General features: G+C 55.8%; 2 protein-coding genes across 8 annotated transcripts; both read right to left on the reverse strand.

The window, feature by feature from the left end:
- Positions 1-956: 956 nt before the first annotated feature.
- On the reverse strand, positions 957-16,929 carry LOC118158150 (serine/threonine-protein kinase Sgk2-like). 6 transcript variants are annotated; one of them, XM_035312755.1, is made up of 15 exons: positions 16,778-16,929; positions 14,514-14,622; positions 9,798-9,867; positions 8,686-8,743; positions 8,168-8,217; positions 7,573-7,630; positions 6,894-6,977; positions 6,462-6,593; positions 5,519-5,631; positions 4,944-4,980; positions 4,295-4,381; positions 2,992-3,087; positions 2,563-2,718; positions 2,078-2,167; positions 957-1,851 (listed from the first exon to the last, which is right to left on the reverse strand). In XM_035312755.1, exons 1-15 carry the CDS (start codon positions 16,826-16,828, stop codon positions 1,696-1,698), a joined length of 1,347 nt encoding a protein of 448 aa, XP_035168646.1. In that variant the 5' UTR covers positions 16,829-16,929; the 3' UTR covers positions 957-1,695. The 6 variants fall into 6 exon arrangements, with proteins under 6 accessions (XP_035168646.1, XP_035168645.1, XP_035168649.1 ...); XM_035312754.1 differs by lacking the exons at positions 14,514-14,622; positions 16,778-16,929 and adding an exon at positions 13,009-13,272; XM_035312758.1 differs by lacking the exons at positions 14,514-14,622; positions 16,778-16,929 and adding an exon at positions 12,110-12,424.
- A 2,377-nt stretch (positions 16,930-19,306) lies between these two features.
- On the reverse strand, positions 19,307-25,412 carry LOC118158148 (vesicular inhibitory amino acid transporter). Of its 2 annotated transcripts, XM_035312750.1 has the most exons (4): positions 25,306-25,412; positions 24,612-24,645; positions 22,043-22,834; positions 19,307-21,434 (listed from the first exon to the last, which is right to left on the reverse strand). In XM_035312750.1, the coding sequence occupies exons 3-4, from the start codon at positions 22,418-22,420 to the stop codon at positions 20,247-20,249; spliced, it is 1,566 nt and encodes a 521-aa protein (XP_035168641.1). In that variant the 5' UTR covers positions 22,421-22,834; positions 24,612-24,645; positions 25,306-25,412; the 3' UTR covers positions 19,307-20,246. The 2 variants fall into 2 exon arrangements, with proteins under 2 accessions (XP_035168641.1, XP_035168640.1); XM_035312749.1 differs by lacking the exons at positions 24,612-24,645; positions 25,306-25,412 and having other exon boundaries at positions 22,043-22,888.
- Between the last annotated feature and the right edge of the window lie 385 nt (positions 25,413-25,797).

The raw sequence follows: 25,797 nt of genomic DNA on the forward strand, positions 1-25,797 counted from the left end.
CACGCGCCGCCCCCCCCCTCCGCGCTGGGGGTCGTTGCGGTGGTTTGCTCCGTTCCCAGGAAACCAGGCGGCGGGGCCGTACCATTGCGGCGGGCCGGGGGGAGCCGCGAGCCGCCCCGCCGCCCGCTGAGGGGAGCCCTGGCGCCGGGCAAGCCGGGATGCCGAGCCTGCCCCGTCAGGGAGGGTTGCGCACCCCTCAGAGGCTCCCCCCCCCCGAGCCCAAATAAGGACTTTTAATTAAAAATTAATCGCTCCACAGCACCCCCACACCTGCCTCCCTCCTCTCCTCATGCATTTGTTTACACACAGGCCCAAGAGAGGGAAACACATCAGTGTATGCACTTTAATATAAACCATGTCATTTTTCTAATGACTCCAGCATGTACAAGATAGAGGCTGGTAATTAAAAAAAAAAAAAACCTTCCAGGACAAGCTTCCCAACAGTGTGAGCATTACCCCAGTTTTAGAAATGCCCTTGTTTATCCACGTGTTGTACATTAGGTAAAATTTCTTATCCCCTTTTTCCTCCCCACAGCAACACAAAGGCTTGGAGAGAAAAAAAGAAAAGAATAGGAAGTGACATTCAATAAGTACACCAGCATTTAAATTAAGGCAGAATAAATAACTCTTCTATATATATGATCAACTGTGACAGGCATTTTCAGAGGATGCCGGGAGCGTGGAAGCCAGTGTTGCGGAGAGGGGAGAAGCAGCTCTCCACCATGCAGCACCCACTGCCCCATGCTCCCCCTGCCCATTTCAGTGTTCGTGTTCCTCAGGAGAAGTCAAGCACACACTGTGAAAGGATTCCCACCCTCCACTCCCCCCTACCAAATCAATTTTTATCTGGGATTTTTACATACAGCACCCCAATCCTGGATCAGAGGAAGAGCCCGTGATCATTGGCAAGAACTGGCTCCTAGGAAAGGCTACGGCCCACTTCAGACTTCACAGACCTGTAAGCCACCTTTGGAGCAGTAAAAGATGAACAGCGTCTGAGCCCAGGATGAGGAAATGGCTTCCTTCCACAAGTAGCAGTACTCATCCCATGTGCTGTGGCAGCTCTGCTTCTTCAGCAGCACCCACTGAATCCTGCATTTCTGCTCTAGAGCATTAAAATCTAATGCAGGCCTCTGCTGCTACCAGATTTTTAATGGCTTACGTGGCAGACTCGCTGAACTACCCCAGTTTAACTCCAGCCTGGCCACTACCAACCAGACTACTTTTTCCCCAACCACTTAAATAAGCACGTCCACTTGAAGGAAGCCACTGCTGTGTGTAGGGTGAAGAGTTTCCCTTTGTTATGGGAAAGCAAAGCAGTCATACATAGCTAGGCAGCATTAGTTCCACACACACATATGGCTGTGATGTGAATGATGATACATACCTTAACCATAAACACAACCACAGTGAACACAATCCTGCCAAGTAGTACAAGACACTCAGGAGAAAGTAATAACAACTGCTGTCCCACTTTCCCTGCCAGGGAAACACACATATGGAAGGAAATCCAAACAGCACAAATTAAGAGCTCTGTTCCCTCCCAGCCAGTTAGTGTATTAGTGCCCCTTCCCATAAACCATGAGCAAAGGACAGTGGCATTCCTTTCAAAAAGGAAAAAAAAAACAAACAAAAAAAAAAAAACACATAAAACCCATTCAGTTAAAATCTGGCTTCTCAAAGCCTTTATAAAACTTAGAAGTCCTCTTCAGTTGGTGCATAAGAAAATCCTAAAAAAGCATCTGAGGCACTGGAGCTGCTGGCTGCTAAGTCAGGCGTGTGGGTGATGGAGGCAGAGATCGCTTCTTGGGTGAACTCTGGATCGAAGTGTCGCAGATCAGCTGGACCAGCCTAAACCAAGGAGCAGAGAGGCACATCATTTTGAGTGATCAGACCCCAACCACCTACTTGTATGAAATCTAACACAGCTGCTCTTCCAAAGTCACCACCACTGCATTTGCGGTGCATAACCTACATTTCAGCATCCCTCAGTGTTGATGTAAGAAGAGTGCCTCACACTTCACAGGCCCAATTCCTTTTGTATTTAAAGTAGGTACCAAAAGAAATACCCACTTACCACATTGGGGTTGAATGGAGGGGTAATCCTCTTGTTGTACAAGTCATCCCAGTTTATTGGGCTGAAGAATACATGGTTCTTTATCTCAAGCTGTATAGAAAGAGGGGAGGGAGTGTCAGTCTATAAACCTTTCTTTTCCAGCAACTGCCAACTGGTTTCATAGAAGTAAGTTTTGGAAACAAGATTTGGAGCTAACGTGTCCACATAGGACCAATGTAACAAGTCCTTAATGCCTGAGGGTCATAGCCCTGTAATTCCTTGAAGGGATGATACCATCACATGTCATGTCCTAGCTTGCCACCACATCTGGAACCACAGTATTTCCCTTTGGAAAGGAGTCAGCCTCACATGCCCCCTTTCGGGGGGCTGGAAATTGATCAACCTGCATAGAAAGCTTTTCCCAAGGCAGAGCTGTTAGCATGAAACAGACTCAATAGAAAGGCTTCCTATCCATCCTCCCCTCAGTCACAAAAGAGGCCACCTACAAAGTCTGTTTTGGCACCCAGCCTCCTCTTCTGGTCCTTATGGAGAAGTCCCTGGAGGATGTCACAAGCTGCCACAGTCTTGCTTCCTTGGATCTGGAGTGGCTTGTGCAGAATGTTGTCATACATCTGAGACACATCCCGACTATAAAAAGGCGGCTAATATGAAAGAGAAGCAGCCAGATAAAATACAACCATAAGGAACCACAAAGGACAGGTCCAAATGAGTCCCACAGGGAGAAGATGGAAACCTGCCATCTAGCTGTTGGATATGGGCAATGGTATGATTGAACCAGGTAATTTCATTCAGAATTCAGTTGTCCGTATCAGGTACCATAGGCACACCAGGCTGATGTCACATCATAAGGCTTGAAAAATAAGTTCTTAAGATCTCTACCACATAGAAAAAAAGTGGACAGTTCCCAAACTTACCAGTCCAAAGAGCATCTCATAGAGGACAGCTCCCAGGCACCACCAGTCTACTGTCCTGTCATACGGCTGCTTCTTTAACACCTCGGGAGCTAAGTACTGGGGAGAGTCAGGAGTAAATATTGGGGTCAAATTATAAAGGAAGGGCTTTGCTTTCATAAGCATACAAACCTGCTTGCAGTTCACATTAGTCATACACACTAGGAAGCACACAAGTGCACTGCATCTCCTACTAGGCTGTGATAGACTCTCCAAATCCCTCAAACCGTGTTCAAAAGGCACCTACCTCCCACAGCCACAAGAGTTTTCTGGGTTGGAGTGCTCCTTTCCTAGGAAGGACTTGTACAAGGATTGGCCATTCACCCCAGCTCAACCAGCAAACCTGTCCTACACTGATATATTACATTTGTAACGGGCTCATGTAGTTTTGAGCAATGTGCAATTTTCAGACCCAGTAGGTTTGTCCAAAGCAGTGACATTACTGATAACCACTGACCCGCAGAGCGAGCAGCACATCAAGCCTGCTCTCCTGCATTAGTCCAAGTGCTATCAGGCTCCCTATCTGAGGCAGGAAAAAAACAAACAAAGCTCAGACAGTCCCCCTTGGTTCATGCTGTACTATTGTATAAGTTTGTCCCAACTGTAAACCAAGGTCTGCCACCAGCAAACCCCTGCCCCTTCTACTGAGCTTGAATACCTGTCTCGATTACAGACCCTTCAAGACATATGAAGGGCAGCAGGACTGGGATAATACCTAGAGCAAACTGCTGCCAGAATCCCCAGCTCAGTAAGGAGCAGGAAAAAGTTCCTCCCAGAAAGGGGACATCCCCCACAGCCAGATCCTCAACTCAAGATATGAGATTTTTGCAGCTCCTGGGTACCCAGGACACACCAAAGGGTACAGCAAGGCCTGTGTGTGTCAGTACCAGCATGTTCCATGTTCTGCAGCTCTGGGTATCGGTGCAGGTAAGCAGCCTGCTTGCAGCTGCCACAGGCCAGGCTCCCAGGGTCAAGGTCATCTCCACAACCACCTGGAGCAGCCCTGGTGCCATTCCAAGAGCAGGGATCCCTGCCCTGATAATGCAGCAACTTTAGAGTACTAGTCAGCCATTAGAAGTAGAACAGTCCCTGCTGAGTAGGAAAGATCTCATCTCCACTCCAGCTTCAGGCTGACAGCCTCAGGAACTGAGGGCTGGCCAGCTCCCACAGCTCATGTTTTCACAGATGCTGAGCAGGCTCTGGCTCTTTATGGGACCAGAAGGCTTTCAGCCCCCAGGTCACAGGGAACCTGGGGCACAGGCCATACCTCAGGAGTGCCACAAAATGTGGAAGTAGTCTCCTCTTGCTCCATTCCTTCTTTGCAGAGTCCGAAGTCTGTCAATACTATATGGCCCTGAGAAGAGAGGAATTTCAGCCCAGCCCACTCTTTCTAAAAAAAGAAACAGCATTTCCAAGCACCGGCCTTAACACTGCATCTAATGAATGAACCAGGGCACCAAAATATATATCTCCCCTCCCTCACCTTCTGGGCATCCAACCATGCAAATACCTGAGCCTGTAGAGAATACATAAAATAAGTCCAGACTTTTCCCTATACAGGTTTCTCTACAGCTACATAGCTGGAGAGACATTCGGCACTGCTGTGCTTTGACACTGCTTTATCCCAGAGCATATCCAGTTTGCATAGGGTCACCACCAGAGAAGCAGTGACTTGCTCCTAGCACCCAAGTCCCAGACCCCACAAACCAGGTCCTAGCTCCTGGGTACAGGCAGAGATGTGTGCAGCTGTGCGGGGGGAATGCTCGCTCCCAGCCACAAGATCTGCACAGAAACGCAGTGGTACATACACACAAGACCCATGCAGTGGAGAAATAGCTTGGCTTGCAGGACTGTAGCCCTCTGCTTGATCCAAACACTTAAAAACAAAAGGAAGGCAGCATGAGAGCTGAACATACCTGGCAATCCAGAAGGATGTTCTCAGGTTTTAAATCCCTGCAAGACAAGAAGGGCTGTTTGAGCACATTTGGCTAGATGTTCAGAAAAGCCTGATCTGATACAGCATCAGCTGAGAACAGGAGCTACCAAGACTTCGCAGTGCATCTCACCAGGACCTTCCCACAGTGCAGCCTCCCATCACTGTTGGGTATTAACATACACATGTTAACACTGGAAGGCTGCTCTCATCACGCAGGGTCAGCTGTTAGCCTGTATTTCTGCGTTCATGCAGAAGCTGTCACTGAGTTTCTTACTTCTTTAAGAAGGTGTATTGTAGAGATTTTCACCCAACCATTTTCTCTCCTCCCCACTATTGGTCTAGAAGTGCTTACTGCCCAGCAGGCCCAGTGCAGCCAGCACACCTCTTGCAGGGTAAAACACCAGCAGCACACCCTTTTGTCAGATAGGAAACTTCAGCAACCCCAGTCCTGGCATTCGCACAGTTCCAAGACCTCCTTTCCCCTTGCAGCCCTGCATTCAGCCTGGCTGGCAGACTCACCGCCCCTGTGCTCCCCAGCCGGGGCACGCGCCTCACCTGTAGATGATGTTTAAGGAATGCAGGTACCCAATTGCACTGGCAACTTCCGCGGCATAGAATCGTGCCCGGGGTTCACGGAAGCAGCGCTCTCTTTGCAAGTGGAAGAAGAGCTAAAAATAAATGAGAGGGTAGTTCATGTCTTCTCTAGAAGCTGAAGGGTATCTGGAGCAAGCCTGGAAGCCAGCTGCTCAAGTGAAAACTGATTTGCAGGAAGTGGCACATGAACAGCACCAAATAAGGCCACAAGATCTGGGCTTATTTAGCTCTCTAAGCACCTTTCATGAAACTGCTTCATTTGCCCTCTTCTTATATCAGCACCTCACTGAAGAACACTTTGCCCCAAACCTGGCCATCTCCTGGTCTAGTTAAGACTCTTTGCTTGCTACAAAGAGTGTTACAGCTGTACTGGGGCCATGAAGAGCGGTACCTGCGCAGAGCTGAACCTCCCAGGGACCCCTGTATGGATTAGGGCCCCCTATATAAACAAGACATCCATGTTAACAGCATCTCCCAGCCACTTTCTGGTAGCACAGAAAGAGGCAGCTGTGGAGAGCAGCTTTTGCAGGTCAGAAAGAGAAGCCTGACACAGTGCAGTGGCATCACCTAAGCACAAGGCTGGCGTCTAGAGCTGGGCCACAAGTGGGTTTGCCATGAAGATCACCAACATCAGCATTTCCCACGTTCTCCAGGGGATAATAAAATGCCCCTAACACTTTTCTCAGCATCCTTGCCATGGAAATTAGTTGGCACAGGTCCTATTCATCAACATCTTCACTTTGCTTATAAGTGAGGTAAGTTGTACTACTCCTAGCTAGAGCTTTCCGGCAAAGTAACGTTGTGCTTCAACATCATTATCTTCTGACAAGAAACAGCTTTATGCAGTAAAGCAGAATGCCTAGGAAGGACCACACAGAAGATTAAAAATGAAACTTGTACTCACCTCTCCCCCGTTTACATAGTCAAGGACAAAGTAAAGCTTCTCCGAGGTCTGGAAGGAGTAATGGAGTCCCACAAGGAAGGGGTGCTCGACATTTTTCAGGAGCACATTGCGTTCTGCCATGATGTGGTTTTGCTAGCAAAAAGCATGCAAGGCATTAGATTTTCAGGCAAAACTCCAGTCCAGCCTGCTGCACAGGCTCACCCCTGTTTTTGAAAGAAGCTGAGAGCCCTATGGATCATCTCCAGCCCCAGGAAAGGAAGCACTCTGCTCTCAGCTGGATTCATCTCAGTCCTTTCTCCATATTCCCAAGGCACAGAGAAATCCATGGTTAACATGGGAGCTGTCTACATGAATGCTTGCCTCAATTACATTACCAGGATTGCTCACACATGGACCACTGCCTGTGGAAGCAGCTGGGGATAGCAGACATACCTCCTTTTTCTTCAGGATAGTTTTCTTATGCAAGACTTTGACAGCATAAAAAGTCCCATCACACTTGCGTTTGGCCAGGAGAACCTGGAACAGAGTCACAGACACAGGTTTGAGTCTCATCTTCTGCCACTGTTAGCATTTCTTCACCAGCTGAACACTCTTGTCAGTGATTATACTGAGACTACGACTTTGGAGGGTCAAGTACAAAGGTTTAAAGCCCAGGCTCTAGCCCACTGGCTCCCCACACTCTGGACTTTCACACTGCCAGAAAGAGGTACGCAGCATCCCTGAATATCTCTTACACACCCAAAAAAAAAGTGGCTTGGGAGCATTCAGAGACTCATTTAAAGGTGATCATTACCATTTTACAAAGCACAGCTTTGTCTAGGCATCCTGTATTAACTGAAAGCATCTGAGACTTTAAAAACAACAAGTACTGCTCGTCACCATCACCACCTTGAGCATGAAACCCCCCCATGCTTCTTTCTAGAGGTATGGCAGAACAGCTCCAAGTACAAATGGACAATGAAAACCTCTCAGGTCCTATCTGGTCTCAGTCCCACTCTGAACATGGCCACGTTCCTTGGGAGAGGTGCAAGTGAAGGACAAATTCCTTCAGCTAGGACTTCTCCCAAGCTGCCCACAGACAGCTCCAGCCCACCAGCACAAACCCACTTACCTTTCCAAAGCTTCCTTTGCCAATAACCTTCAGGAAGTCAAAGTCTGTTGGCTTGGCACTGTTGAGCAAGAGCGAAGCAAGTTAATGTTTCTGGGAGAAAAAACATGCAACAGCAACACTTCTATGGGAGCAGTGGTCCTTCTGGGAAACAGGAGCTTTTGTGAAAGGGATTAAAGGGCACTGGGCAGGTGATCCTCACTGCCAGCCAGCTGGGGATTCACACCGCGTATGCCAGTGCACTGAGGAAAGGACAAGGAACCCTCTGCAACCCACCTGCTAAGACAGTTTATCTCCATTTCTAAAGAGAAAGTTAGTGAGGGAGCAAACAAATAAGAAAAGTCTTCCCCTAGTATCCCTCAGAAGAGAGGGATGGGACAGAGGACTCAAGAACAATTATAATGCAAGGGTGACCTGCAGCTGGATGTCTGGGAAGGCAGCACGTTGGTGTTACACACAGGGTTAAAGGCTGAGTTAACGCAGTTGTTCATGCCTCCGTGACCACCACCCACCCGAGGCACAGGAGCTGACTGCCTTCCCCTGCCAGATCTCTTTGCAGCAAGCTCCACACCCTACCTGGCTCCTGCAGGGAGCTTACTTTGGGTTAGCAGAAGGTCCGAGGTTGATGTTGTCAGTTGGCGTTGGAGGCTGGAGAGGAGGACAGTGGTGTTTGGTATTAGTCACAAGGAGCACACTGCTGGTGGTGTTTGCCTGGCCTCAGCACAGCATCCCCCACCCTCAACAAACACCCATCAGTGAGAGATGGGATGGGTGCTTTGGTAAACCAAGTGAGGGGAAAGGGAGGACAGAACTATGCACTACAGCAGTATCACAGCCTCCCTCTTCCAGTGAGGAGTTCGGTACCTACGCAGACATGCACATAAGCCTTCCTCCTGTCCCCAGTCCCCAGGAATCTCCCTCTCCCCATACGCTGGGAGCATTACGCCTTTCCCAAAATCTGTATAGGACCTCTTCTACTTTTTCTCCACCCAGCATCACGCACAGGGACGATAGAGCACCTCCCAGCATGCTGACACAGGCTCTCCTCCTTGCCACAGGGCCAGCCCCTCTTCATCCCACCGAGGATGACTTGCCAGCTCAGACCCACGATCTCACCTGAGCGCTGGTGTCTGGGCTCCGGGAACGATCCATTAAAAAAGCAACTCGTTCAGCACTGGGGGAGAGAACAGCAAGGAAGTATTGACAACAAAAACTTTTTTTTTTTAAAAAAAAAAAAAAAGCAGCTGCCCACCATTAATCTACCAGGGACCAGTGCACACACCCCCTATCAGAGCTCCCCAGATATCCCCCCAGCAGCACTGCTGCCCCCAGGGGTAGGGGCAGGTGTGCTGGGAGGCCGGGGACATGGGGCACACCGGGCATGCCAACAGGAGGTGGGGGAGAAAAGCTTCTTGGGTTCATGGGGGCTTCAAACAAGCACAGCCTTCCCAAATGCCATGCTCAGGGCACTGATATGTGAAGCCAAGCAGAGCACCAGCAGCAGCACGGGATCAGGGCTGGATGGGGCTGCAGCCCTCCAGGCAGGACCAGACCCACCAGCAGCATCCCAGGCACCAACCCCACCGTGCAGGGATGCTGCGGCCCTCAGCCCCACAGCCCACACAGGGCAGCTCGGGGCTGTCAAATTGCAGAAAAAAAGGGTCTGGGGCTTCAACAGCTCTTGTTGGCTCAGACCTGCCCTGCATGAGCACCGCTGGGTCCTGCCACCCCAGCGATTCCCCTCGGTTTTAAGGCTTCCCCCACAGCCCTTGCAAAATCCCAGATTAAACAGATGTCAGAGAGAGAGGGAAGGAGGAGAACAGTTCTGTTCCCTTCTCCCCTGCCCCAGAGAGCTTTGTCCATCCCCCCAAGGCCCCACCAACCTCCAAGACCCCACAGAGAGGCCCTGTAGGCTCCTATCCCCCTGTGCCTCAGCCTCCCTGGTACAAAAGGGGCCCTGAAGACCCCACCGCCCCCCCCAGGGTCTCACCTGCGAGCAATGCCCCTCACTACCCCCACACACAGATCCACGGCCATCCCAGAGCCCCCCGACCCTGCAGCAGGGGGGACACGGCCGGAGACGCCGGGTGGCAGCGGGCGCTGGCGGCCGCCCCGGGGACAGCCCACATCTGGCCCGTGCCAGCCAGCTCCATCCACCGCCGGGCTGGGCGTTGTGGGGCTGGGCTTTTAAAGGGCTCTCAGCCCCCCCCAGGGGCTTCAGTACTCACTACGAGCAGAGCCTGGAGCCGGACGCCTTGATGGTTTGTCCTATCCTCTCGCGGCCGTGCTTTATAAGTTCTGCGGGGAAAGTTGGAGAAGCAGAGCCGATCAGCTGGCGGCGCGAGCACGAGCACACAGAGGCACGTTTGTTCTTCACTGACCTTGCTCCTCTCTCCACAGCCACCCTCCTCCCCCTTCCACCCACATTCTGAAATACCCAGGGAGTTATAGGAACCAGGACGGCTCCCCTCCCGCCCCCACAGCTCAGCAGGGCAGGAGCCCCAACGCAGGCACCCTCTGCCAGGGCAGGGAGGGGACTCGGGCTCCAGCACCGCCACCAAGCCTCTGCCAGCCGCCCCGAGTCCCCAGGAGGGACAAGGGGAGCGCTCACAAGGACGATGCTGTGCTGGGGTACGTCACACGCTTGGCACATCCACTGCCCCTTTCATTCAGGACCGGGTAATTAGGGACATGAATGAGACCTTTCAGGGCCCCGCCGGAGGTGAACCAGCACACACATCGCGATGAGCGGCCCAAGGACGCGCAGCCAGAGCCAGCACCGGGATTCCCACCGAGGAGCATCCCCGCAGGCTGCTGCCACCACCCATCATCATCACCTCCAAGGAAGAGCAAAGCCCCGAGCCCACCGCACAGAGCGAGTGGAACAGCCTCGGGAGCACAACCTGAGCCGGGGAGTTCCTTGTTTTGGTTAGCAGAGATAGCAGAAATATTCAAAGGCTTGTTTGCCCTCTGGCTCAGCCCTAGTTTTGATTCTGGAGGGAAGGAAAGATTCAAAACATCCACAGAAACACACGCTTTTCCAGCGGCACAGGACCGGTGAGGAACCAGCCAGGCTGTGGCTTCAGAGTTCCGGAACAAGCATGGAAAGCTGGGATTTGAAGAAAAACCCAGCAGCCATTCAGCTTCCATCAGCCCGGTCAGTGGCACGCTGACCTTGCCTGATACCTCACCCCACAGCAGCTGGGAGGGCTCGTCCCACAGGCACCCCCAGAGGGACAGCACCCAGACAGGTCAAGCCCCATCTCCTCCCACCGGGCAGAGTCCTCCTTTCCCTGGCCGTTTGCCTGGATCACCGAGGTCCGCTGAAGGTCACCCGAGCTGGGGGCTGCATCTGTCCCACGCTGCTGGGCAGGCTGGCCAGCTCTCACAGCACAGGGGCGAGGTAACCCAAGGCTCAGTGCCTGGCGAGAGGCGAGCAGCACGCATGTGGAACGAGCCCCCAGCTGCAAACGGCAGCAGGCTGAGGGTGATGCAGTGAGGTCTCCCAGTCCCCGTGTAGAGCAGCCCAGCCAAGCCCACCCAGCTCAGCTCTTCACTCCTAGTGCGTGCCCGCAGCTCTACCAGCTGATGCAGCCTGCTCTCGCCAGATCTGAACCCCCACAAGCCTGTTTTTAACCCAGAATCAGCTTAGACACCTCTCCGATCCCAGACTCGGGGAGGAAAGTCGCTCCTTTCCGGCACAGGTGGACATTTTGCAGCCTGGGTGTCTTGGAGAGCACGTGGGCAAGCCCTTGGAACACATCCGTTCACCTCAGAGGCATCTGCTGGCAGTGCAGGATGCAGGACAAGCCCCCAGCTGCCCTGAGGGGCTCGCACAGCACTGCTCTGGTGAGGTCTCCAGGACCACAACGAGGCAGAAGCGTTTCTGCTGAACAACGGCCGGGAGCTCTGCCGGGGCCACAGCCATGCGCTCTCCCCTCCCCAGGCTGCTCCTTTGCTGCCCAGGGTCAGCAGGGGCTTGTGGAGCACCTTCACCTGCAGTACTCTCCAACCAGGCTGTCTCATGAAGCATCTGCTCTGAGACAAGAGCCTCTCTCTGCAAAGCACACGCCACAGCTTCAGGACACTGATATCCCCATCCTGCAGCACCTTTGATTCAGGCTCTGAGCCTTCTTGCCCAGCCTGAGCGTACCTACAAAGCCAGGCTGGCTTAAACCTCCCGAGCAGTCAGAAGCTAGACAGGCTTTTCCTTATCACTAACAAATCCTACACCCCCTGAAGCACAAAGATTCTCCAAGCGCACACATGCGGAACAACAGAGGCAGAACTAGGTCAGGAAAACACACCGAGCTCATGGTTATCCATGCCCGGCTGCACCCCTCGGTGTGCCTGCTGGGGCACAGGGATGCTCCAGGCACGGCCAGGGCCACTGACAGCACCAGCAAGTGAGTCTTTAAGAGTTTCACAGCGTGATGTGACTGTTACACCCCGGGAACACCAGCTGCTGCACCCCACACCCCTCCTCGCAGGGCTTCACCCCAACACACCACCCGGGGCACGCCGCAGAGCTGCTACTTACAAGCCGGAGCAGTTACCGCAGCTCAGTCTCCCCCCAGGAACATCCCTCAGCAACGTACGCTTCCTTCCCAGCACGGCAGAAGCAGCTCCCTCTTCCTCCAACAGTTCTGCCAGCGGTGACCCACATTCCCATGCCAGCCCAGCGATATTTGCTACAAACACATTACTAATGCAACGCGCACCTCGCCGAGCAGCAACCTCATAGACTCGTCATGTGCGGGCTGCCTCCCACCCTCTTCCTGATGTCACTGCTCCCCACCTAACCTAGATTGCAAATCCCCCCCAAAGCGAGCTCCTCGTCCTCTCCAGTGCCGGGGTTGGCAGCAGGCGAGGCAGGGCCGGCCCCAGGACAGCAGGGTGGAAGGGGCTCGGGGCTCACAGGGGAGCACCTTGGGGAGCCGGCAGCTCCCAGCCTACGTGCACAGCATAGGGGGGGGATGCCCCAGTTTCAGCTCGGAGAAGGAGCACAGGGGGAGGTGGGAGAGGAGGACTTCTGCAAACACATGCTTCTGCTGGCAGGGAAAGCGCTCAAGCTACAGAGCTGCGAGCTCCAGGCCTGCACTGAGCTCCACCTTTGCTCCCATTGAGATAGCACAAAAAGCCCAGGAAGAGGTCAGGAAGGACTTTAAGATCTTCCTCACCTGGGGAAGCTTCCCAAGCTGTCCCTGCAGAGCTCCCAGCTTTCTCCTGGGGACCCCATCCCCTGCACCCAAGGGGCACCGCAGAGCGGCCCCAGCAGGCTGGGCCCACACAGAGCTCTCTGGGTTTTAGGGGAAGAGCCACATGCAAACATGGAAAGCCATTTGTAAGCCTGGAAAAACAGCAGGTAGCTAAAGCCTGCAGCACTGTGCACAGAAATAAGTACCTGTGAGAACAAAAAACAAAGCCTCAAACACGCACCTGGGAGTGTATCTACCAGCGGAGCCCGTGTCGGGAGGCACTGGAAGCAGCCCACAGCAGATGAGCACAGACACCCCTCACTCCCTGTGCTCCCCATCCTCGTCCCTGCCTGCCAGCGGCTGCCCCACCAGCCCAGCAGCTCTGGGCTTTCTCCAAAACCCCGGCAGGGAGCAGCTTTGCCTCCTGCAACAGTGCAAGGACAGCAGCACCTCCACCTCCTCTGGGTGCTCATGCTCGTGCAGGCTCCCTGCAGCCCTTCAGGGAGAGCAGGAGGAACTGATCAGCAGCTGGGATGGCAAGGCACCTGCGGGATATACCCAGGGACTGGGAACTCAGCTGGGGGTGATGGGGTTGAGTGGAGAGGGAGGGGTGGGCTGGAGCCAGTTGCATCCTAGCAGGCATTTTGGATGGTTCAGAAAAAAAAAAACCCTGCACATTTTAGTGAGCTGTTCATTTGTCTGTGGTCATGTGGCTTGGAGGATGGTTAAAACTGTCCTTTGGTTCGGCTCAAGCCCAGAGATGCTCCTTCCAGTGCCCTGGGAAGGTGACAGCCCAGGGCAGCAGGGTCAGTGCTTTGCAGCTGCATTAAACACAACCACAAACACACGTGGAGAGGAAAACCTGGTGTCGGAGGCATGCAGTCATTCGCTACAGCAGAGATTAAGCTCTGAGCAAAGGGAGATGTAGAAGGGCTGGTGTCTTCTCTCTCTCATCATTAAAAATAAAGCAGTCTCTTTTTGCTGCTGTTGTCATTTCCTATAAAATCTTCTGCCTGTGGCTGCAGCAGGAGGAAAGCCAGCCCCGGCTGCGGGGTCTGCCTGGCTCTGTGCAGGGCCAGCGGGGTGGTGGGGGCTGCAAACCGCAGCAGCTGGGAGCAGAACGCCACCCGAGGGGCAGCAGCATGCCCTGGGAATGCTGTTCTGTCTCGGGTCAAAGCCTGATGGCTTTGCTCAGCCACCATCCTCAAGCCGTTAGCATAAATATCTCGTTATGTTTTTAATGGAGGATTTTTTTTCCTACATTTTCTGCCTCTGCTTGCACTGAAATGCTCATGTTTCAGAACTCTTTCAGCAGCTGACGGCTATCTGCAAATCAGTACCTCAGTATTCTTGTCAAAATGGTCTACTTGACCATGTTTTCTACAGAGAAGCATATTTAGTTAAAAAAATACTTTCACAAAACCACAGAATGGGTTGGGTTGGAAGGACCCCAGCCCCACCCAGCCTGGCCTTGGGCACCCCCAGCTCCTCGGGGTAGCTTGGGCAGGGCCTCGCCGCCCTCAGAGGGAAGAATTTCCTCCTTAATTTTTGTAGCCAAGGAAGAGAGAGCAGAAGCATTCTGGAAGGAAAAGTTTCACCAGCTGGAAGACAAAATTCCTGATCTGGAGTGCTGTCAGCACGAGCAGCCTGTACCAACAGAAAAGCTGCCCTTGGGCTGGTGCCCCCTGCTCTGTCCCTCTGGCCCTTCTGCTTGTCCCCTGCCCTCGCCACCCCACAGGCCATTACCCTTCGTCTTCCCCAGGGCAGTGGAGGAAGGCTCCATCCAGGCTGCGGAGGTAAAGGCAGCCGAAACCGTCCCCAGTCCCACACCGGGCGTCCTCGGGCAGCGCGGCTCCTGTGCAAAGGCGAAGGGCACACGGTGAGAGGAGAAATGGGCAGGGGGGAGAGCTGGGGAGCTGCTGCCTGTAGGAGCTGCTGGGCACGTGTGTCATATAGGCACACATCCCTATAGGTGCTGCAGGGCATGATGTTATACAGGCACACATCACTATAGGGGACGAGGAATGGGTTTGTCCCACTCCCCACCCAGCACCCGCAGGCTCAGCAGATGCAAACCCCTTCCCCTGCAAGCCGTGTCCCCACGTGCCAGCCGTCCCCCCGGTGTACCAGCTCAGGAACTCAGCTCTTTAATGATTAACCCACAACTGCAATTAGGTATTTGCCAGCAGATCTCTATGGTGGCACAAGGGGGATGCCCTTCAAGGGACAACCCCCCCCCCCGATGTCTTTCTCTCTCCCTGTCTCTCTCGTGTACTTTCCATTTCAGAATGTTTTATGCAGCTATTTTGTTGGGATTGTGTATGGTTAAGATAGGGCGTGCTATCTTCATCTCCCTATCAGGCAATATCCATAACCATAACCATAAACGTGTCACTGCCAGAGGGCCTGAGCGGGCCCGAGCCATCAGAATTGCTGGGAAAGTCCGGGTACGAGCGACACACACATTTCTCCAGAGAGCACCAAGAAGTCGCCCTCGCCCTGCAGCGAAAGGTGACCGGAGGTGCCCGAGGTGCTACCCGGGGGAAGTTCGGCCACTGGTCATCTGTGCCTGGTGGAGCGATGGGGTGGGGAAGGACGGGGATAGGGTAAGATAGGAATAGGGATAGGATCCGAAAGGATTTAAAAGGTCTGAGCCTGTTTCTTTTCTAACAGGACTCAGTAAGGACTGACTGGCTTTTTGGTGACCAGGTTCTCTAAAATCTTTTTTTTTCCTACCTTTATTTTTAGCTTCATAAAGGCAGGGCTCTGCCCCAGGCATTGCCCTTGGTTTTGGCAGGCAGTCCCTCCTGGTGGGTCCCACGTTGCCATGGAAGAGCCAGGAGGAGACCACTTGGGATCTGGTTTTTATCCCAAAAGACAGCTAAATGGGCTTGAACATTCTCGAGGCTATAACCCCCTGACAGGATTATTGACATGAAACTACTCAGCTGGGACATTCTTGCTGCCAAGCTTTGGCCCCCGTCACAGCCTCGGTGACCGTCTACCCTGAAGCCAGGAGCAGCCCCTCGGCCGTGCAGGGCAGGTGCAGCCCCCTGCGTGCTGTCCTCTCCTCCCAGCACCGTCCCAGGACACATTCAGTCTGTATGGTTGAGGCTTTCCTTACAAAATAATGTCTGGCTTTTAGGGAAGAGCGAGTCTTTGCCCTGCAGCACACCCCCCCCCGAAGCCAGCCTGGCCCGCCCAGGGCCGCCACCAGCTCGGGTCAGCGTGTCACCGGGGACAAGGGCAGGGCTGCAGTTTCCTGGACGGACTGAGCAGGGTTTAGCAGCCAGGAGTCGGCTCCCAGAGCCATACTGACCCCAAACCGGCCCCTCTCTGCTGGCACCATCGTGGCTTTGTTAGCAATGTGTATGGGGGCTCACAGCTCCCAAAAACTGCCTCCCAAACCCATCCTGCCCGGGAGAGGACTGGGGGCTGCCCCCTTGAAGAGATGCTGGACGCAGCAACCCGGAGCCTCGCGGGGCCCAAACCCCATTTCTGTGCCTGTGCCCCCGGTGCTGGCGCTGCCCGAGCCTCCTGTCCTGCTGCAGGCGGTGCAGGGACGCTCGGTCCCCGGCTGCCTCTGCTGAGCTGCCAGCTCCAGAAGCTGGACAGGACCTGAAAACACCCGGGGCTGCTCCTCACGGGGCCAGGAGTGAACTGGCAGGGGGCTGCAGGGGGGCTCCTTCCCACCCTGTCCCACCATGTCCCTGCCCTGGGGCAGGCACATTTAAAGCAAGAAACCTGTCCAGCTGGAGTTCCTGAGTCACCTGTGTTCCTCTCTGGAGTTGCTGGAATTCCCCCACAGCTGGAAAATGAGCCCGATTTAGGAAACGCAAGCCCTCTGCTTCCAGCTGCTGCCCCGGGGCCAGAGCCCCTGTGCCCACTGACTTTGTGCCCAGCAGCAGGGGACGGCCCCTTCCCCAAAGCTCGGCTTCTCCCAGGGTGCCTCAAGCCCTGGTGAAAAGAAGGGAAAGCCACGGAGGAAGGAGAAAGGAGCCCGGCGTTACCTGCGGGGAGCGCGGAGCAGGAGTCCTGGCACGGGGCGGCAGCAGCTGCATAAGGCAGCACTCGCCTCCCTCCCTCCCCTTGTTTTTGTTTTGGCGATTCGGTCTGAAGGTCAAAGGAGAAATCTGCAGGAGTGGCCTGTGGTAGGAAGTAAATGATTACCCGGCCACGAGGGGACGAGGGGACGGGGGAACCGGGAGCCGGGTGGGAGAGGAAATTCCCTCCCTGGGGGATTAGAGGGCAGCTCGCCCCTGGGAAAGTGCAAAAGGTGAGGACAAGGTGCTCCTGGCCGCGGGCTGTGCTGGGTCACAGCGAGCCCTGTGTCACCTCTGCAAGGCCAGCAGCGGCACCAGGGACCTGGGAGACCCCCTGGGCATGGGCAGGAACTGCTGCTGGTGCTCCAGCAACACATGGGGCTTGGCAGCAAGGCAGGAGCACAGCAAGGTGGAGCCGCCCTAAAGCCTTGTCCCCATGGGTCAGGGAGAGGACAGGGACATACCTCTGGACAGGAGATCCAAGCCAAAAAATGAAATCACAGCTATTGATCTCTATCTGGCATTCCCCCATTCACTCCCTGTCCCTCTCCCTTTCCCTCTGTGGGTGTGTGGCACTGGGATGTCCCCAGAGGGGGCACCACATCCCTGGATGGGCACCTAAGTAAGGCTCTGCCGGCTGGGCACACTGGTGGAGTCACTGCTGGCCACTGGCAGAGCCTCCAGCTCCTCACCTGAAATGCTGAAGCAGCCTGACACACGTGCTTTGAAGCGCTGGAGGCTCAGGGGGTCAGGACAGCACAGGAGAGGTCACCGAGTCTGTGTGATGGGGACACGCAGAGCCACGGGTGTCCCTCGCGTGCTCCAGCACCGAAAGCAGCACGTGGTGAGGAGCAGGAGGAGCCCTCACGCCTCCCCAGCTCCCCCTGACATTCCTGCCTGGTGGCACGGCCGTGAGGACAAAGGGATTTGACATTGCCCTCTTGTCCCAGGAACTATCCCAACCAGAGGTCCCCGTTGTGCTTGAGGAGCTGCGAAGACACGGAGCAATGAGGAAATGCTCCCTCCCGGTGCTGAGAGGCCTTTGTTTCATCCCTTTTCAGAGTGAGAAGGTCCGGAGGGCTGCCGCAGCACACGGCCAGGAGCTGCGGGTCTGCAGACAGAAGCCCTTTGGAGCAGTTTGTACTTCCCCGTCCCGACGCTTTCCCAGGCAATTCCTGCTTTTAAACCTGCTGCTGTTTCGGGCTGTGCTTTGCTCACCCTGCCACATCCCCTGTGTAAAGGCTGCGGGTCCCCAGCAAGGACGGCTCCAGGGGAGCTCCCCCGGCACCAGCAGTGCACCGAGCGCCTGCTGCAGTGGGCTGGGGGGGCTGCCCGTGGGGGCACCCCCCGTCAGACCCCCAGCAGCCATGGGCACGGTGGGACAGAGGACAAACCTCTGCTTACCGCCCCGGCTCGCTCAACGGGCTCATTTTTTCCCCAAACTCATCGCACGTCAGCCCCAAGCACCCGGCAGAGACGGAGGAAAGTGCCTGAACCGACAGCGAGACAAAGCCCGGGGGGACTGGGAAAGACAAAGCCCAGGGGGACTGGGAATAATCCCCGGGCTCCCACAGCTGGAAGCTGCTGAGGCAGAGGCTGGGTGGGATCCCCCTGGGACACGCAGGGCCTGGCGGTGCCCCTGCTGTGCAGGGCTCAGGGGTTGGGGTGCCCCTGTGGGGTGCTGCCTGCTCGTGTGCTTCCCTTCTCTGCATCCCGAGGGGTGAGCAGAGCGAGGAGCCCTCGGCTGCTTGGAGCAAAAAATAAAGGAAAAAGGGCACGAATCGCCTTACAGCCCCAAATGCACTCAAAGCAGGAGCTGGATTGTTCTTATTTTTATATTTTTTGCTCACAAGGAAAAATATAAATATGTGCTGAATTAGGTTTAAAACCTAATTGCAAAGGTAAAACCTCCGCAAAGGTAAAGCTTCCCAAAATGCTTTCCATCCTCCTGTGCCCCTTTGGCCCGTGACGAGGCAGAGAAGGGCAGGACGGCCCGGGGGCACCCCGGCCAGGTCCCGCAGCCTCCCGCAAGGACAGGGCGGCAGCTGCGGCCCTAGAAAGGGGGAGGTGGGGAGGGAAGGACCCCAAAAGCACCGCGCGGAGAGCAGCCGCAAGCCGCAGCCGTGCGGCAGCCGCAGCCCCCGGTACCGCATTGCGGGGCTGCCCTCGGGGAATGGAGGGGAGGGCGGCACGGCACGGCCCGGCTCGGATCGGATTGGATCGAATCGGCTCGGATCGGCTCGGATCGGCTCGGCTCGGCTCGGCTTGGCACGGCTCAGCTCGGCTGGGCACGTCTCGGTTCAGCACGGCTCGGCACGGCCCGCGTGCAGCGCGGAGGCAGCTCGGTTGGAGCCAGGGCTGCTCCGAGCCCCGCATTTCGTTTCGCTGACTTTATCTGTCTGCAAGGGGCTCGGGCGGGTTGGGGTCTGGCTCCCTGCGCCCCCTTCCCCATCCTATCAGCCCACCCTCCTCTGCTCAGCGAAGCAGGCCAGCCTCCTCGGATAGGATTTCTCTTTATTGTTCGATATATCTATGTACCACATTATAAGTTAAAGATAGACTTTTGTTTTTCTGATATACATTTTTCATCTTATTTACCACAATTACACCACACATACATTGGAAACAGCTCCACGGATCTGGTAGATTGCACAGAATGAGTTTTGTCTTAGTTTTGTTTCTGTATCCTGAACGACGTCAAATCCAACATATATCTATATTTTTCTTTTCATAATTTAGAAATAATTGTTAAAATGAAACAAAACAAAACAAAACAAAAAAATCACCGAGAAGTGGACTCCAGGTCTGTGATTTCAACCAGAGGCAAAATGTGATCGATGGGCAGTTCCTCGGTGTGAGTCCGGGTGGAAGAATTAAGCAGTCCTGGCATCACTGCGGCCACGGTGTAAACGCCGCGGTCATCAGCCGGTGCGTGGGCTTGCTGGGCTGGTCACACAATCCGGGGCTCATTTACTTCTCTCTCAACTGGTGTAAAATAAAGGAAGGGCCCTGCTCCCAGTGCCCACAGCTTGCTAGCACAAAGCCCCAGTCCCATCGGATCGGCGCCTGTTTCACCTCCTGAAGCACCGAACTGCAGAGCTGTGGGGAGCAGTAAAGCTGCGATCGGTTCCCGACTGGTCCTTCGCGGGGGGGCCAAGCTTCAGGCAACTAGTGAGGAGATTGGGATGGGGCACCACGTATTTTCCTTTAAAACATTCTAAATAACAAAAAATATATTTAACTCTTAGCTTATTTAAAAAGATGGCAGGGCGAACACTGTCTTCTTATCTCATTTAATTTGCAGATTTCTATGACATAGAATTTGTTGGATGCACGTAACGAAAATAATGACTCTCTTCATTCAAGGGATGTGGATTTTTTTGGCTATGCGGATGTTCGATGCGATTCTCTTGCTGCAGCCAGCTCTGGCCATTCCTTAGTCTTCCGCGTTGGTTCTGAAGGCCTCTATGAGGCCTTCCAAAGAGTGGATGAACCCCGAGACGCTGCAGATACCACCTATAACGAAAATGGCGACGTCAAAGAAGACATGGTGCCACAAGAGCTTCCTCCACAAGAGTTTGAGGTGGAAAAGACTGGGGAGCAGGAAGCAGAGCCCTGCGCCTGTGAGGCTCCCAGTAAGACCCATCAGGAGGGCAAAATGCGGGACATAGATGGCCATGAGCAGGGTGAAGACTACCAGGGCACATCTGAGGGTGAGTCCCCAGGACTTGAGCCGCCCATCGCCCCCGTAGCAGTTGGGGAAGAACGCCCTGTTTCCATCCTGGAAAAGGGATCGCTCCAGGACTTCCACAGCTGCAAAGAACGGCAGGGGGTAGGAGAGCAAGGCTTTGGCCACCAAGAAGATGTTGACTACTGCCCTAATGGTGGATGGCAAGTTGTCTGTGATGACCTCCTTGGTCTCATCAGCCCAGGTCAGATAGGCGACCAAGGCAAAGAGTCCCTTAAGGATGCAAGCTGCTATGTGAGTCCAGTTCATCATGCAATGGAACTCCTTGGGGTTCTGCATGTTCCCCTCCAAGGAAGGCAGAAAGATCTGAGAGGTGTAGCTGAAGACAATGATGCCAATGGAGATGGGGAATTTCTTCACATCAATGTAAAACTTGACTTTGTCCCATGCCCAGTCGCGTGCCCTGGAGAGGCAGTAGGCGATCACCAGGATGTTGATCACAAAGTGGGCCAATGTGCAGAGCAAGCTGAACTTGGAGACTGCCTTGAGATTCTTCAAGAACGCGCAAGGCAGGAGCACGGCCGTGGCAATGATGGACCACGACTTCTGGGAGACAGGCAGGTTGGGGAAGCTGTTGTACATCAGGTTCCCACTGACCACCACATAGAGGATGCAGGTCATGACCAGTTCAATGATCTGAGCCACGTTCACAATTCTGCCTCCGAGCGTGGGGAAGCGGGGCGCACAGCACGCGTTGGCTATGTCCACGTAGGAGTCTCTCACCCTGACTATCTCCCCATCCTCATTCTCTTCATAAAGACAGGCAATAAGGATTTTCCCAGTGTAGCAGCAAACCACCGCAGCGAAAATGATTAAAAAGAGTCCTAGGTATCCACCATGAAGGATGGCATAGGGCAGGCCCAGAACAAACATCCCCTAGAAAGAGACAAAATGGAAACCGTGTTGCTCGTCTCACCGAGGGGACCAGGCGGGTGCCTGCACCCAGGCACCCGCGGCCGCAGGCACGCGCGCATGCACGCACACGCTGCCTCGCTCGCACGCAGTGACACCAACACAGCAGTCCCACGCTCACACCACACAATCACGGCCACGCACGATCACACACAAACCCTTTTTCTTTCCGCCCACGCAATTGCCCACGCAGCCACACGCGTGTCCTCGTGCACACTCACATAATCGCACGCTGGGGCGCCCAGAGCAAGCAAGCACGGTTGGGCTTTGTCCAAATCTCCACCCTGTCTGTCCCCCCCACCCCGCAAGGGCATCCCCCCCCGCCCCCCGCCCTGCCCCGTCCCACCCGCTGCAGGGGGGGGGGGGGCGACGGGAAGGTGCGGATTTGGGGGGTGTTTTTTTTTTTTTTTTTTTTTTTTTTTTTTTTTTTTCGGTTGGGTAGGGGGGGTTCAGTTTCTTTTTTTTTTCTTTCTTTCTTCCCCCCCCCCAGGGGTGTTGCAGTCACCCCAGTGCTGGGATGGGAGCGGGGGCAGCGCGTCCCGGTGCCGGTGGCAGCGGGTGCCCGGGCGTACCTGGATGGCGTTGGTGACATTCCAGCCAGCCTCCCACGCCGTGATCTTGGGCTTGCCCTGCCCGGAGAGCTCGGAGCAGACCCCCGCGTCCTTGGAGGCGGAGGGCGGCAGGGGGCCGGTGCCGTCCCTCTGGTAGTGGATGTCCCCCTCCAGGGGCGTCTCGCCGCCCTCCTCGCCTCCCTCGCCCTTGAGGATGTCCATCTGCAGCCCCTGCCGGTGCTCCATGTCCAGGTCGTCGCAGTGGGCGAAGCCCACCGCCTCTTCGTCGGTGGCCGCCTGGAAGCCCATCCTGGCGAACATGCCGCTCATCTTCGCCTGGGACTTGTTGGACACGGAGGTGGCCACGTTGGAAAGCTTGCTGCGGAGGAGCGTGGCCATGGTGGCCGCTCCGGACCCGGCGGTCGGACGGACCCGACGGGGAGGGCGGTGCGGGGGGCGGCCGGGAGCCGGGCTCCGGGGAAAGGACGGCGGGGGCGGTGCGGGGGGGCTCTGCCGAGCCGCTACCTCCGCTCCCGGGCGCGGTGCGAGCGGCTGCGCTGCGGGCGGCCCTGGGGCATGCCCCCGCGGCGGGCAGGTGCGGGAGCGCAGCTCCCCGCCCGCTCCGCGCCTCTCCGCCGGTCCCCGCGGCCGGGCTCTGCTGGGGGGCGGCGGTGGGAGGCTGTCCTCGGACGGAGGCTGTCTCCGGACGGCTGCTGTCCCCGGACGGAGGCTGTCACCAGCCGGCGGCTGTCACCAGACGGGCAGCGCGAGCCCCTGGCAGAGCGCGCCGCGTCTCCATCGCAGTGCGCCCACCTCGCGGGGAGAAGAGAGGGGAGAGGAGTGCTGCAGTTCTGGGGGAGGTACCAGCGGTCCCGGCCAAGCCCAGCCTCCCCCCCCGCGGCACGGCGACACCCACGCCCGCCGGGCCCCGCCAGCAGCGCCGCAGCGCGGCCCCCCCCGGCCCCGCAGCCCCCGCCGCCGCGCCCCGGCCCCTTCCCTGCTCCGGTATGGGGGCGGCCGAGGAACCCCCCTCCCCCCCGAAGGGGCGGACAGAGGGGCTCCCGACCGCTCCTTAACGGAATTTTCCTCCCCAGAACCCCTCCCTTTTATTTTCTCTACCCAAAAATACGCGCGGCCCCTTTGGAGGCTGGGGGCAACTTGGGCAAGGGAGCCCCCAACAGCTGCGGGGCACGGCGTGCCGGGTGGGCACCGGTGTGCCATCGGTGTGCCACCGGCGTGCCGATGTGCCAAAGTGCCACCGATGTGCCGAAGTGCCACCGGAGTGTCACCGACGTGCCACCGGGGTGCCGAGCCCCGGCCGGGTTCTCCTTGAGCTCCCCCCGATCCTAACGCAGAAATTCCCCTTCCTTCTAAAAAACACATATATGTGTCTCGGTATTTTCGTTTTGCCTCCAAACGCCCGCGCTGGTTTGGCACGGAGGAGCCTGGCCGTGCTTCTTTGTTCGCGTGTTTCCGAGGTGCGCAGCCAGCGCGGCGATGGGAGATAGGAAGGGGGCCCTTCCCCAAAGGGGGGCAGCTGGCTCGTTTGTTTCTTTTGGAAGGTAAAAAGGAACCTCCGTTTTATTGGTTTTATGTTTTAATTACAGAAGAAGGGAAAAGGCAGCGCTAAATTATTTCCTAATATCGAGGCAGGGAGAGGGGAGGGATGCGGATGCAGGTGGGATGCGGCATCGAGCAGAGCTTCCAGAAAACGCCTTGAATACCCCCCCTTTTTTTTTTTCCTCTTTTTCTTTTCCTTTATTTATTTATTTATTTATTTATTTATTTATTTTTCTGACGGACGAAGGAAGAAAATTGGGTGCAAAGCGGCTGAAATGCGTCAGAAAGAAACATCACCAGTGAGGGTTTCTCACGGGGCTGTCTCGGCCGCTGCTTCCCCCTGACACCGGACCCCACATAATATAAAAAAAATATATTTTTTTTAATGTAAAAAAAATAATAAAATCGAGGGAAAGGAAGGCGGCGAGGCGCGGCGTCTCCCTGCCTTCGCTGTGCGGGGGAATTATCACATATCAGTGCACAAATAGGTCGAGAAAGCAAAAGAAAAAGAAAAACCAAAAGCCAAAAAACCCAACGACTGCGATGATGAGCACCTCGGGGGTTAATTCAACGATTTTGTTGTCGCTGTTGTTTCTCTGTTTTGTTTTTCTTGTTTGTTTGTTTTGATTTTGTCCTTAATTTAGCCTAAGACGAGTTCATTGTAAAAGAGGACGTGAAGGAGACCTATTTCTAGGGGTTTGCAGGGGGCATCAGGGAGGTGGGGGGGGAAATCAAAACGAAAATTCATCCAAATCGCCGTCTGGTGCGTGAATATTTCCTAAAACCGTCCTGGCACACCCCCCCACACCCCTCCCCTCGGCCCTGCCGCAGCTGGGGGGGGGCTCCGCCGCAGCCCCCGGCAGCCCCCGGCAGCCCCGGGTCCCGGGGAGGGGAAGGGGACCCCGGCACCGCGCCTGGTGGGGGAGAGGGGCTTTGGGAGAGGGGATTGGGGAGGGGGACTTTGGGAGAGAGGCTTTGGGAGGGAGACTTTGGGACGGCGGTTTTAGGAGGGGGGCTTTGGGATGCTCACTGCGTGGTAAGGATGCGTCGGGCTCCGGAGACACCTTTTTAGGAAAATAAAATAAAATAAAAACGAAAAAACCAAAACCAAAACCAAAGAGAGCCCCCAGAGCTGCGGGAGAAGCCCCGCTCCGTCGGGGGGGCTGCCCCGGCCGGGCTCTGCGACCCCCCCCCCAAGTCGGATCGTGGCTCCGGGGGAGGACGCTTGGGGCGAGGGTGCCCGGGGCGGGGGGGGGGGATCTTCACCCGACCCCTCGGCAAATCCCCTGCCGAGCCTTGGACGCCAAGACAATGGGAACCGGGGGGGGGGGGGGGGGGGCGGGGTTGCGGGGGGTGCGGGGGGGGGTAAGTGATGCCGAGGGGACAGGAGGCGCAGGGGACCCGAGGGGTGCTGGAGGTGGCCCCGGGGTGCCCCCGAGTTCAGGCTGCCGCATTTCCTCGCCGCGTCCCCCCCCCAGACACAACCCCCGGCCCTGCCGCCCCTCCGGCCCGAAGGAGAGGGATGGAGAATTTCTTCGGCAGCGCCTGGTAAGAGAAGCAACCCTGAACTTGGAGCAGCGGCCAGAAACGGGGGCAAACAGCACCGGAGGAAGGGGAAATAATAATAAAAATTAGATAAAAAAGAGAACAAAAGGAGAAAGAGGCAGAGGAAGAGAAGGAGAAGAGAAGCGCGGAGAGGCGGAGAGGAGGGATGGGGCATTTACCTCTGCTGCTCGGCCCATCGCTGCCCGCGGCTGGAGGGGATGCGGGATGCGGGGTGAGCGATGCGGGGATGCGGCCGCGCTCTTCCCGGCTCCCCCTAACTCCTAATTACCCCGAGCAGGATAAACCGAGGCAAACCTTATCCAAAGGTTAGCGGGTCTCCGGGGGGGCGTTTGAGCTGCGAATCCTTTCAGAGGAAGCGAAAAGGAGAGCGCGCAAACAAGCCGCAGCCCGGAGCTGCCGAGGGCTCCCCGCAGCCCGGCGCTGGAGTTTTCGGGCACCGCTTTCCCCGCAGAGATGGGGCTGGGGGTCCTGGCCCTGCTCGGGGGGCTCAGCCCAGCTCCTGGGGGTGCAGCTTCCCGGGACCCTCCCCACGCTCCGGCAGATCCAGCCGGAGGCGCGCCGCTGCCTTATCTCCCCAGAGCAGGCTCGGGGGCTCGCGGCTGGGATTTCTGATTAATCAAATGAGGGCAAAAGAGCTATTCACGCTCAAA

This window comes from Oxyura jamaicensis (genome assembly GCF_011077185.1).
Source record: "Oxyura jamaicensis isolate SHBP4307 breed ruddy duck chromosome 20 unlocalized genomic scaffold, BPBGC_Ojam_1.0 oxy20_random_OJ106589, whole genome shotgun sequence".
NCBI lineage: Eukaryota > Metazoa > Chordata > Aves > Anseriformes > Anatidae > Oxyura > Oxyura jamaicensis.